At 39.0% G+C, this 12,392-nt stretch overlaps 1 protein-coding gene across 1 annotated transcript in view; it reads left to right on the plus strand.

Annotated features, from left to right (window-relative positions):
- Positions 1-11,187, plus strand: part of Uhrf2 (ubiquitin like with PHD and ring finger domains 2) — an 87,210-nt gene extending 76,023 nt beyond the window's left edge. The window contains exons 13-16 of the mRNA XM_028894679.2: positions 919-1,015; positions 1,503-1,660; positions 9,064-9,162; positions 10,178-11,187. Coding sequence (XP_028750512.1) covers positions 919-1,015; positions 1,503-1,660; positions 9,064-9,162; positions 10,178-10,324 — 501 coding nt within the window. The 3' untranslated portion in view covers positions 10,325-11,187. The remainder of the gene's footprint in view (positions 1-918; positions 1,016-1,502; positions 1,661-9,063; positions 9,163-10,177) is intronic.
- Positions 11,188-12,392: the final 1,205 nt, after the last annotated feature.

Here is a 12,392-nt window from a genome sequence, read left to right on the forward strand (position 1 = left end):
TTCCCTTGGTTCTGCCCACACTGCATGTGGAGGCTGGACTGTGGCCAGTGTCTGAGCACCCATGCAGGTGAATGTGTGTCTTTGAGTGCAAGTCTGTTTTTGTTTTTCTTATCTTTTTAAACTCCTGGAAATAATTCCTTAGATGAGACCCATCAGCTATTACAGTAACTAAAATAATTCATTCTATGATTTTTTTTAATTTGCCAAATCCATTTTGGAAGGTTTTTTAGATCCCAGTGTTGGTCAAATTGATTAGAGGAACCTGAGTAGAATTATGAAAATATATCTACTATGATGGGTTAATAATAATGTGTTGAGACCCAGAAACACATTGAGCTTTAAACATGGGCATTATCACAAAGTCGTCATACCTTCCTTCAAAAATAGGTGAAGAGGTAGAATAATACATTCTACCTATACATCTAACCTTTAGGTCATAGAAAGTTTAATTTAGTTACATTTGATTTTCTGAAATCTCCTTCCATTCCATTGTTTTGGGAGATGAGAAATCTGGCGTTCAGTTTTTTATTTGAGATTGAAGCCACAGTTTTCATCTTGTCTTTGAATATTATTTTCTGTGCTCCATGTTTGATCCCCACTTCATATCTAATTTTTCTTTTTTTAAAAATTTTCAAGTCACCAACAAAGCCTGTGAAGATTTTCTTCTCTTAGACCCAAAGATAAGATCATCAAATTAAAAAGCATTGTAACAATGCAAGCTGCAAGGCTTTAAGCAGAATTTGAGATTTCAATTGTCTTTTGCCTTTGAATTCTTTAAGTGTATATTTGCTTTATATAAATTAAGTATGGAGAATGTATAGACAATTTCCCCCTCCCCTCTAAAACTTTCCCATCAGGATGTGGAGCCTCCACCCTGTGAAATTTGAATCAGCATTGTTTTTTTACATCCCTCCTCAGTATCCAGCAGGTTACCCATCAGATAAGGAGGGGAAGAAGACAAAGGGACAGTCAAAGAAGCAGACTAATGAAACCACCAAGAGGCCAGCTTCTGATGGTAAGTAGCAGTATAGAGCATGCATGTTAATATCGCATTTTCATGAAGAGACAGAAAGAGAGGCTAAATTGAGGGTTTATAAACAACTATAAAAATAGGATTAGTCGGGCGGTGGTAGTGCACGCCTTTAACCCCAGCACTCGAGAGGCAGAGACAGGCGGATCTCTGTGAGTTCGAGGCCAACATGGGGCTACCAAGTGAGTTCCAGGAAAGGCGCAAAGCTACACAGAGAAACCCTGTCTCAGAAAACCAAAAAGAAAAAAAAGGGATTGAGGGGGTGTTTGTTTGATTTTGTTGTTTCCTGAGGGGATTGGTCTCTTTAATAGTGTCATAACCATATCAGCAACAGGTAATTATCCTAGATTCAAGAGGATAGTGCTCCATGTGCTCATCTTCCTTCTAAACATCACTGGTATCAGTGAACCTTTGTTACAGTTTCTAAGCAGAACTATGTAAGTCTACTGACATATTTTATAAATAAACCTAGATGAGTGTCCAGGTGCCTCCAAAGTGTTGAAGACATCAGATTCAACAGAAGCAGTAGAAGCCTTCCAACTCAGCCCTCAGCAGCAACGCCTAATCAGAGAAGACTGTCAGAACCAGAAGCTATGGGATGAAGTGCTGGCATCTCTTGTAGAAGGACCGGTATAAACTTTTTCTTAAATAATAATGTTCTGATATTAAAAATGGAAATAATGGTTTTCTCAAGTCATTTCAAACTGTATCTTATGTAGTTTTCTAATTCATTTCCTCCACCTTTCAGAACTAACAGGGGTCAATAAATTTAAACACCTGTAAATTTATTTTAAACTTCTAAGATATTAGTTTTTAATCATGAACTAATAAAACTTACATTGAGGCACTTTTGGGGGGGAGAATTTTCAGTTGTAAAAATCAACTGAATCTAAAACTCAGCAGAAAGATTTTTGCTATAGTTCAGAGATATCTAATAGTGTAAATCTTATAGTTTGTATGATTTTCAAAACTTGTATGTTCAGCTTTAAAGTAAACCAGTCGATCTATTTAAATATTTTTCATTCATGATTGGACAGGTGGCTCCGTGCTTAAGAGCTTGTAGTACTCTTGAAGAAGACCCAAGTTCAGTTACTAGCAGAGGTTGAGCAGCTCACAACCACCTGTAATTCCATCTCTAGGAGGACCATTGCCCTCTTCTGGACCCCTTTGGGCACCTGCCCTCACATATGCACAGATACCCCACCTTACATACACATACACATATACGCATAATTTTAAAGATTTTTAAATATTTTTTTTTTCTTCTTGATTTTGTAATCATTAAATTTTAAAGTGAAGCCTGCCTGGGGGTACATGCCTTTAATCCTAGAACTCAGGAGCCAGAGACTTGTGAGTTTGAGGTCAGCCTGGTCTACAAAATATTGAGTTTCAGGACAGCCAGGACTACATAGAAGAGACCCTGTTTCAGAGGGGCTTGGGGAGAGCTGATAAGGTTAATGTGTGGATTTCATGTTAAGCTGAGCTCACCAAATGCAAAAGCTTCAGATGGGAGCTATCTACTCCTTTGGTTTATTGTATCTCCTGTTTTGTTTGTTAATTTGTTCTCCTGTGTATGATGTAGTTTTATATCCTTCCTTCTAAAGTAGGATGGTGGTAGCTGTGAGTGAGCGCTAGGTATATTGTATTTTGCCATCTCTTTCTGATTTTTCTTTCACTGTTGCCTTTATTTCCTTCTTTTGCAACAGCTAAAGTCTCCTGTGTCTGAAGGGAGTAAAGTAAGGGGTATCTGCCTCTCATCTAGCCTGAAGGGACTCCTGGGATTGGTTTGCCTTTTTGGTTGAGAGGTAGTTAACATTATTGCATTAAGCTTATTAGAAAAGGTGATCAAATATTGATTGGCTTTATGTCAGAAATCTCCATTGCCTGTAAATGTGATTGATGTCTTGAGTGAGCCTTGATAAAATAAGGCTTAGATTTTTTTTTTTAATAGCCTGAGTATAGTGGTTTTGTTCTGTGAAGGGTATTTTTTTTTTAGGCAAGGGACCCAGATATGAAGAGAGAGTGAGGTTGGACTCATTTCCCTCAGCCACACTTAAATACTTCAGTTGTTATTCATGACTTAGGTTAACAATTAGATACTCCTGGTTAATGGTAGATAACATCAGTGAGCTCTCCAGATAAGGATGGACATGGGACAAAGTAGCAGATAATATTGCTCTGGGAAAAGCCACCTGTAGCTCGAATTCTTATTGGTCTTAATAAAATCCCAGAGTCAGGTGTCAGGGTAAATGCTGAAAGATCAGAGAAGTAAAAGAGCCAGCCAAAGTCAACCTCTTACCTCCATGACTTCTCAGACCAAAAAGGACTGAGCTCCTGTCTCCTCCCGCCTCATATTCCCCTCTCTGCCCAGCCATTTCACTTCCTGTCTCCACCTCCCTAGTGCTAGGATTAAAGACAAGTGCCTCCCAAGTACTGGGATCAAAGGCATGAGATCCCAAATGCTGGGATCAAAGACAGGAACCTCCACCACTTTGCTCTCTCTTTTAGACTGGATCAATCTTGTGTAGCCCAGGTTGGCCTTGAAATATGGATCTTCCTGCTTTCTCCTCCCATGTGCCAGGATTAAAGGTGTGTGCCACTACTGCCTGGCCTCTGTGGTTAACTAGTAATTAGCTCCGCACTCTGATCTCCAGGCAAACTTTTATTTGTTAGAGCATAAACAAAATATCACCACAGCCACCTGAGTTAACATGAATGTGTGGGCATGGATGTCTAGTTCTTTTTTTTTTTTTTTTTTTTTTTTTTTTTAAGACAGGGTTTCTTTGTGTATCTTTGCACCTTTCCTGGAACTCACTTGGTAGTCCAGGCTGGCCTCAAACTTACACCACCGCCCGGCATTTCTTTTTTTGTTTGTTTGTTTGTTTGTTTTTATTTTTCGAGACAGGGTTTCTCTGTGTAGCTTTGGAGCCTGTCCTGGAACTCATTCTGTAGCCCAGGCTGGCCTCAAACTCACAGAGATCCACCTGCCTATGCCTCGCGAGTGCTGGGATTAAAGGCGTGCACCACCACCGTCCGGCCGATGTCTTGTTCTTAATAAGATCTGACATGTCTGCATCCAACTGTTATGACCTGACAGCTAATAATTACTGTGAACATGTAGTGGCATATTCTTTTAATGTATCACATTAATGGCTTGTTTGTAATTCACTTAACTTTCATAGTCTTATCTTAAAATACCATTTGGTGTCAAGACATCTTTTAAAGTGTAGCATTTGTTGATGTTTTAATTTGAAGAGTTTATAAATTCTATTTTTGTTAGTAAAAAGGAGAAATCTTAAAGAATATCTATTATTACTATAAAAACCAAATGGATGATCACCTTTATGACTGTTTGAAAACCACCCTTTTCAAATTTAAAAGATAACAAACAAGCCAAGCATGGTGGTACATGTGCTTAATCCCAGCACACAGAAGCAGAGGCAGAGGCAGGCTGATTTCTGAGTTCAGGCCAGCCTGGGCTACATAGGGAGACTATTTTTTTTTGTTGTTTGTTTGTTTGGCAATGTCTGGAGACACTTACATTCTTTTTTTTTCTTTCTTTTTTTTGTTTGGCAATGTCTGGAGACACATTCTTTTTTCTTTCTATATATATATATATATACACACACATATATTTTACAATACCATTCAGTTCTATATATCAGCCATGGGTTCCCCTATTCTCCCCCATCCCACCCCCTCCCTTTACCCCCAGCCTACCCTCCATTCCCACCTCCTCCAGGACAAGTCCTCCCCGAGGACTGCGATCAACCTGGTAGACTCAGTCCAGGGAGGTCCAGTCCCCTCCTCCCAGACTAAGCCCAGTGTCCCTGCATAAGTTCCTGGTTTCAAACAGCCAATTCATGCAATGAGCACAGGACCTGGTCCCACTGCCTAGTGCCTCCCAAACTGATCAAGCCAATCAACTGTCTCACCTATTCAGAGGGCCTGATCCAGCTGGGGGCCCCTCAGCCTTTGGTTCATAGTTCATGTGTTTCCATTCATTTGGCTATTTTTTTTTTTTCAATAATTGAGTAAAACTGAAATTTATTATATGTCACAGTCGTCCTAGGGACCTCCATGCTATATATATAGCCTCTATGGTTCTATGGGTTGTGGTCTGATTGTTCTTTATTTTATATCTAGAATCCACCTATGAGTGAGTACATACCATAACTGTCTTTCTGGGTTTGGGTTACCTCACTCCGGATGATTTTTTCTAGTTCCATCCATTTGCCTGCAAATTTCATGCTTTCATTGTTTTTCTCTGCTGAGTAGTACTCCATTGTTATATGTACCACATTTTTTTCATCCATTCTTCCATTGATGGGCATCTAGGTTGTTTCCAGGTTCTGGCTATTACAAATAGTGCTGCTATGAACATAGCTGAGCATGTATCTTTATGGTATGAATCAGCATTCCTTGGGTATATGCCCAAGAGTGGGATGGCTGGGTCTTGAGGTAGTTCGATTCCTAATTTTCTGAGAAACCGCCATACTGATTTCCACAGTGGTTATACAAGTTTACATTCCCACCAACAGTGGAGGAGTGTTCCCTTTGCTCCACATCCTCTCCAACATTGGTTGTCATTGGTGTTTTTGATCATAGCCATTCTAACAAGTGTAAGGTGGTATCTCAGAGTCGTTTTGATTTGCATTTCTCTGATGATTAAGGATGTTGAGCATTTCTTTAAATGTCTTTCAGCCATTTGTAGTTCTTGTTTTGTGAATTCTCTGTTTAGCTCTTTAGCCCATTTTTTAATTGGACTGTTCAGTACTTTGATGTCTACTTTCTTGAGTTCTTTATATATTGTGGAGATCAATCCTCTGTCAGATGTGGGGTTGGTGAAGATCTTTTCCCAATCTGTTGGCTGTCTTTTTGTCTTATTGACTGTGTCTTTTGCCCTGCAAAAGCTTCTCAGTTTCGAGAGGTTCCATTTATTAATTGTTGTGCTCAGGGTCTGTGCTGTTGGTGTTTTATTTAGGAAATGGTCTCCGGTGCCAATGCGTTCAAGAGTACTTCCTATTTTCTTTTCTATTAAGTTTAGTGTAACTGGATTTATGTTTAGGTCTTTGATCCACTTGGACTTGAGTTTTGTGCATGGTGACAGATATGGATCTATTTGTAATCTTTTACATATTGACATCCAGTTATGCCAGCACCATTTGTTGAAGATACTTTCTTTGTTCCATTGTATAGTTTTGGCTCCTTTGTCAAAAACCAGGTGTTCATATGTGCATGGATTAATGTCAGGGTCTTCAATTCGATTCCATTGGTCCGTATGTCAGTTTTTATACCAGTACCAAGCTGTTTTTATTACTATAGCTCTATAGTAGAGTTTGAGGTCAGGGATGGTGATGCCTCCAAGGGTTGCTTTATCGTATAGGATTCTTTTGGCTATCCTGGGCTCTTTGTTTTTCCATATGAAGTTGAGTATTTTTCTTTCCAAGTCTGTGAAGAATTGTGTTGGGATTTTGATGGGGATTGCATTGAATCTGTAGATTGCTTTTGGTAAGATTGCCATTTTTACTATGTTAATCCTACCTATCCATGAGCATGGGAGATCCTTCCATTTTCTGATATCTTCTTCAGTTTCTTTCTTTAGAGATTTTAAGTTCTTATCAAAGAGGTCTTTCACTTGTTTAGTTAGTGTTATTCCCAAGGTATTTTATATTATTTGTGGCTATTGTAAAGGGTGATGTTTCTCTGACTTCTTTCTCAGCCCTTTTATCATTTGGGTATGTTGTACTTTCATTTTCATTGAATTCTAGGAAATCTTTAATTTCTTTCTTTATTTCTTCCTTGACCCATTGATGTTTCAGGTGGGCATTATTCAGTTTCCATGAGTTTGTGGGTTTTCTATAATTTTTGTTGTTATTGAGGTCTAACTTTAAGGCATGGTGGTCTGATAAGATACAGGAGGTTATTCCAATTTTTTTGTATCTGTTGAGATTTGTTTTGTGACCAAGCATGTGGTCAATTTTTGAGAAGGTTCCATGGGGTGCTGAGAAGAAGGTATATTCTTTTGTGTTAGGATGGAATATTCTGTAGATATCTATTAGGTCCATTTGAGTCATAACATCTGTTAGGTCCTTTATTTCTTTGTTAAGTTTCAGTCTGGTAGATCTATCTTTTGTTGAGAGTGGTGTGTTAAAATCTCCCACTACTAATGTGTGGGGTTTGATATGCATTTTAAACTTTAGTAGTGTTTCTTTTATGAATGTGGGTGCTTTTGTATTTGGAGCATAAATGTTTGGAATCGAGACTTCATCTTGGTGGATTTTTCCCGTGATAAATATGTAATGTCCATCCTGGTCTCTTTTGATTGATTTTAGTTTGAAGTCTATTTTATTAGATATTAGGATAGCTACACCAGCTTGTTTCTTAGGTCCATTTGCTCGGAAAGCCTTTTCCCAGCCCTTTACTTGGAGGTAGTGTCTGTCTTTGGAGTTAAGGTATGTTTCTTGTATGCAGCAAATGGATGGGTCCTGTTTTCTTATCCATTCTGTTAGCCTGTGTCTTTTTATAGGTGAGTTGAGACCATTGATATTGATGGATATTAATGACCAGTGATTGTTAATTCCTGTTATTTTTTGTGGTTGTGTTGTGTTGTCCTTCTGTGGTGTATGTTGGTGTGGGATTATCTATTGCTTGATTTTTCATGGATGTGTTTAGCTTCTTTGGGTTGAATTTTCCCTTCTAGTGCTTTCTGTAGGGCTGGGTTTGTGGACAGGTATTGATTAAATCTGGTTTTATCCTGGAGTATTTTGTTTACTCCGCCTATGGTGATTGAGAGTTTTGCTGGGTATAATAGTCTGGGTTGGCATCCGTGGTCTCTTAGTGTCTGCATGAGGTTTGTCCATGATCTTCTAGCTTTCATAGTCTCTATTGAGTAGTCTGGTGTTATTCTGATGGGTTTACCTTTATATGTTACTTGGTCTTTTTCCTTTGCGGCTCTTAATATTTTTTCTTTGTTCTGTGTGTGGGAGACCTTTTTTCTAAAAGGAAGGAAGGAAGGAAGGACACACACAGCTAGGGTAAATAGGAACTAATGAAGGCTCTTGAAGATGCGGGGCATCATTTGATTATGTTCACACTTGTACTTCACTTTAAATAAATATTATCCCCTAGGAAATACAGGATTGGAAGTTGAGGCAAAATAGTGCAAAGCATCTGAGGAAGATAATAGGTTTCTTATAACACTGGACACTAGAGGTATTGCCTAGTGCTGTTTTAGTTTGAAAAATAAAAAACAAAGCCAAACATTGTAGCTTATTACAGAGAAAGACTGACCAGCTAATCCATGTCATTTGCTGAAATCTGCAGTGGAGCTTACAGAACCAAAGGACACAGCACTGATTGGCCTTCTGATGAGCTCCCTGTTGGCAGTTGTGTTGACAGTGCTGGGCAAGTGGTGTACCACTGAACTAGCCTTCCGTGGGCACGTGGGGTGTGTGTCTGTCTGTCTGTCTGTCTGTCTTAGTGTACCTCTGGAGGTCAGAGTATAACTCACAGAAGTTGGTTCTCACCTTACACCATGTGGTTCTCAGTGGTGAGTCTCAAGTTGTTAGCTCGACATGAAGCTCCTTTTCCACTGACCATGTGGCTGTTTCAGACTCTCCCATCCCAACTCCTTTAAGGCAAAAATAGCTGCTCATGGTAGCACATTCCTGTTATCCCAGCACTCAAGAGGTAGAAGCTGTAACTGTGCAGAAAGGAAGACTAGTTTGCGGTCTGCTCTGTATTAGGAAAGACCTCTCTTGGTTAAGCACAACACCCAAAATAAAAGAGGAGCAAACAAAAATAAAGTAGTTGCTATCACTAGACTGGCAAGTTTTGAGGGATGTCGATGGAAGTTTCCTTAGTTTCTTTCATTTAAGTTAGTTTATCTTAGGAAGTCACTACTTGATTTTCTTAGTAGGAAGCATATTGAATGTGACAAAGATTTCCTGTCATCATTTAGAATTGATTAGTATGTTTGAGCTATTAATCTTTTTTTTTTCTTTCTTTCCTTCTGTTGGGCACCACTGTAGAATTTTCTGAAAAAACTGGAACAATCTTTTATGTGTGTGTGCTGCCAGGAACTGGTGTATCAGCCTGTCACGACCGAGTGTTTTCACAACGTCTGTAAGGTATGTACAGTGCCACTTTCCCTGTCGGTCTGCCAGCACAGTAGGTGCCACCTGTTTTAGCATGTGAACAACCATTTTCCCATGAAGGATAGTTACGAGCCATTTATTAGCTAGAAAACTTTATTTACATCTTGATGGTAAGTGCAACTTAAAATTCATAATAACAGTAATTTTCATACATATAGTTAGAGTATTTTCCTGTGCTTGGCACTGAGGAAGGGTAAAAGTGAAGGATAAGACACCATAATGCCGCCACTCTTCTCTCTGTAATAGTGAGTATGTGTTTTACAGACAGTATTGCAGACTGAAAGAGTTACATATATTTTATAAGAAGTCCTTTCTGGCAGGATGCTCAGGTGATTGACTGAGCTGTCAGTGTACTTGAAGACGAAAATCAAGGTTAGCCAAGGCAGGTTAGAAGCTTTCTGAACCCAAGTGTGATTTTTGTGTGCTGATCTAACTTCAGAATTTTAGTTTCCTGTGTGAAATGGAAACATTGTCTACATATGTATTCATGCCTAACCATGTCAGCAAGCTCTGGATTTAGTAGAACTAAGCATACTTCAGAGGACCTATTATCTTTAATGATTTGATAATGTATTTTAATTCTGAGGAGCATAACCTTAATTTTTTCAGGGTTCTTTCAGGATTAAATCCAGCCTTACAGGTTAAGGTAGTGGGAACCATGCCTGCTCTTCAGCACTCACTTCACTAGATGAGGAAATGGAAGTGTAAGCTCCTTGAGTCATTTACTTGACATCTTAGTCTGTCTAAGTAAAGCTATGACGGTAGATGGTGCGGTGCAGATTCGGGCCTTCAGAACTGGTCATCCTACACCTTGCTCTTGTAGTGAGCACTAAGTGTCTAGTTTTTATTAAGAACCTAACTGGTGAGTGATTGTCCATATAATTGTAGCTGTTTTCTCCCTCTTTCCTTGTTTTCCCTTGTCCCCCTCCCTCCCTCCCTCCCCCCCCCCCCCTCCCCTCATGTGTATTTTCTTTTGTTTTTACCTTAGGATTGCTTACAGCGCTCCTTTAAGGCCCAGGTTTTTTCCTGTCCTGCTTGCCGGCATGATCTCGGCCAGAATTACATCATGATTCCAAATGAGACGCTACAGACTCTACTTGACCTTTTCTTCCCTGGCTACAGCAAAGGGCGGTGATCTGCGTGCTTCTGTGTTGTTCCTGGTGGCTTTTGGACAGTATCAGTCTAAAATGAGTGGGGAGGGTTAAAGCAATGCTGGACCACGTCTCTCATCTGGAAGCAGCTGCTCCTCTTTCCCACAGCCATCTTCCTGTGTGTGTAGTAAGAGGCCCATTCTCAACTGTCTTTTAGATTTCAAAAAGTAGTTCTTCTCTGTAACAACTCATCTTAATGAATGAAGAGTCAAAGCCTCCACTGTAGTTGATGCCCAGTTTATGATTTATTTTGCAACTACCTCAGGACAGAAAAGATTTATGGGGGTTTGAAAAATCATTGACTAATAGTTAAATGAGATTTTAGCTACACACTGCCTCCCAAATATTAGTTGTGCCTGTTTCTTGTAATTTGCTTTTCTAGGAAAGAAGACAGATGAGATTGTTGGAATGAACGCAGCTTCTGTGATATGCATAATACTTTTTTAATGTGTCTATTTCCATCACAGTGTGTTTTACAAGAACAGGTTCACTTTTTAACTCATTTGTGATCTCCATTGTGGTTTTTTTCTGGTGTTTTATGCAAATTGACTACTAATGACTAATGAGAACAATATGAATGCATTGTTGCTGCATTAGTGTAATGTGGTGTGGGTTTGCAGTGACAGAGGTGTCCGAAGCTCTAGTTGTAAATGTTTATGAAAAGCCACATCTGTCGTAGTCTGGCCACTTTTAGTCATTCTTACTAGTTGTTTCCATCTGCAGATTATGAGGGCTGAGCTGACTTTGGAGAAGATTGAAATTGCTTCACATTGTGATCCTAAATTTTATATTCACTATATTCCTTAAGAGTATTCCTTAATAAATATTTTATGATCAGACAACGGCACATTTAGCTTTACTTGTTTACATTCTTCTGACTTGTTCTATGGAGTTTTGTAAGTCAGTTTTTGGCTTTCATTGTATCTTATTGAAATACTTTACTCTGATTTTGGTATGAAAACTAGAATGAAGTCTGATATACAGTAAAGACACATTTCACCTTTGGCTTAATTGTAAATGGGGATATTTTTCAAAAGAACATGCTGGTGTTCTATGATATGCAACTACTTCTTGAAGATTTTCATTAATTTTTATTTATGGGTATATATGTGTTCTTGCATGTCTGTATATATACTTTGGGCATGCATGCATGTGCCCACAGAGACCAGAAAAGGGCATCACATCCCCTGGAACTGGAGTAACAGGTGATTAGGAGCCACCCAACGTGGATGCTGGGAACTGAACAGCATGTGCTCTGCCTTGCGGAGCTGTCACTCCATCCTTTGGTATATGCAACTTTTATCTTCCGTTTTTTTCTTAGTATTTTCAGTGCTACTTCATATTTCAGAGGTGAGACTATTTCAGAAAGTGGGTCAAATACACACAGATGTTTACACACATCTATTGTCAACAATTTATTAAGTTTTTATTAATGAATATTATTTAATATTCAGTATGAATGTTGAAAGTTGTATTATCCGCCCCCCCCCCTTTTTTTGAGACAAGGTCTCCCTATGTATCCCTGGCCAACCTGGAACTCACAGACATCTGCCTACCTCTGCCTCCTGCATGCTGGGACTTACATATTTTTATGTGTATTAACATAATCCTTCCAACCATTAAGATGCAGGTATTATTAAGCCCACCCTTGTTTGTGCAGTAGACTGGGGTAACTGCAGTTCTAACCTGTACTTTCATCCTGTGTAGGCTCTCACCTCAGGATAAATGGAAAACTAATTTTTGTTTTTTGCTTTACTTCATTCAATTCAAAGTAAGGTTCTGGGGAACACAGTGTCATCATTAGCTGTTAAAATTGCCAACAGAAAGGAGTGATTATTGCATACCCTTTCACATGAATCATTAATCAAGATGCCCCACTTGTGTGTTAGGGGGTGCATTTTCTCAAGTGAGGTTCCCTCTTCCAAAATGACACTAGCTTGTTGTCCTTTCTATTGGCAAATTGAATAGCTTGTTTGTCTCTTATGGAGAGTATTTTCTCACTGTCTTTTGAAATAGCCTCTTTTAATCAATTAAAGCATCTAGATTTTTCTG

This window comes from Peromyscus leucopus, chromosome 1 (genome assembly GCF_004664715.2).
Source record: "Peromyscus leucopus breed LL Stock chromosome 1, UCI_PerLeu_2.1, whole genome shotgun sequence".
Taxonomy (NCBI): Eukaryota; Metazoa; Chordata; class Mammalia; order Rodentia; family Cricetidae; genus Peromyscus; species Peromyscus leucopus.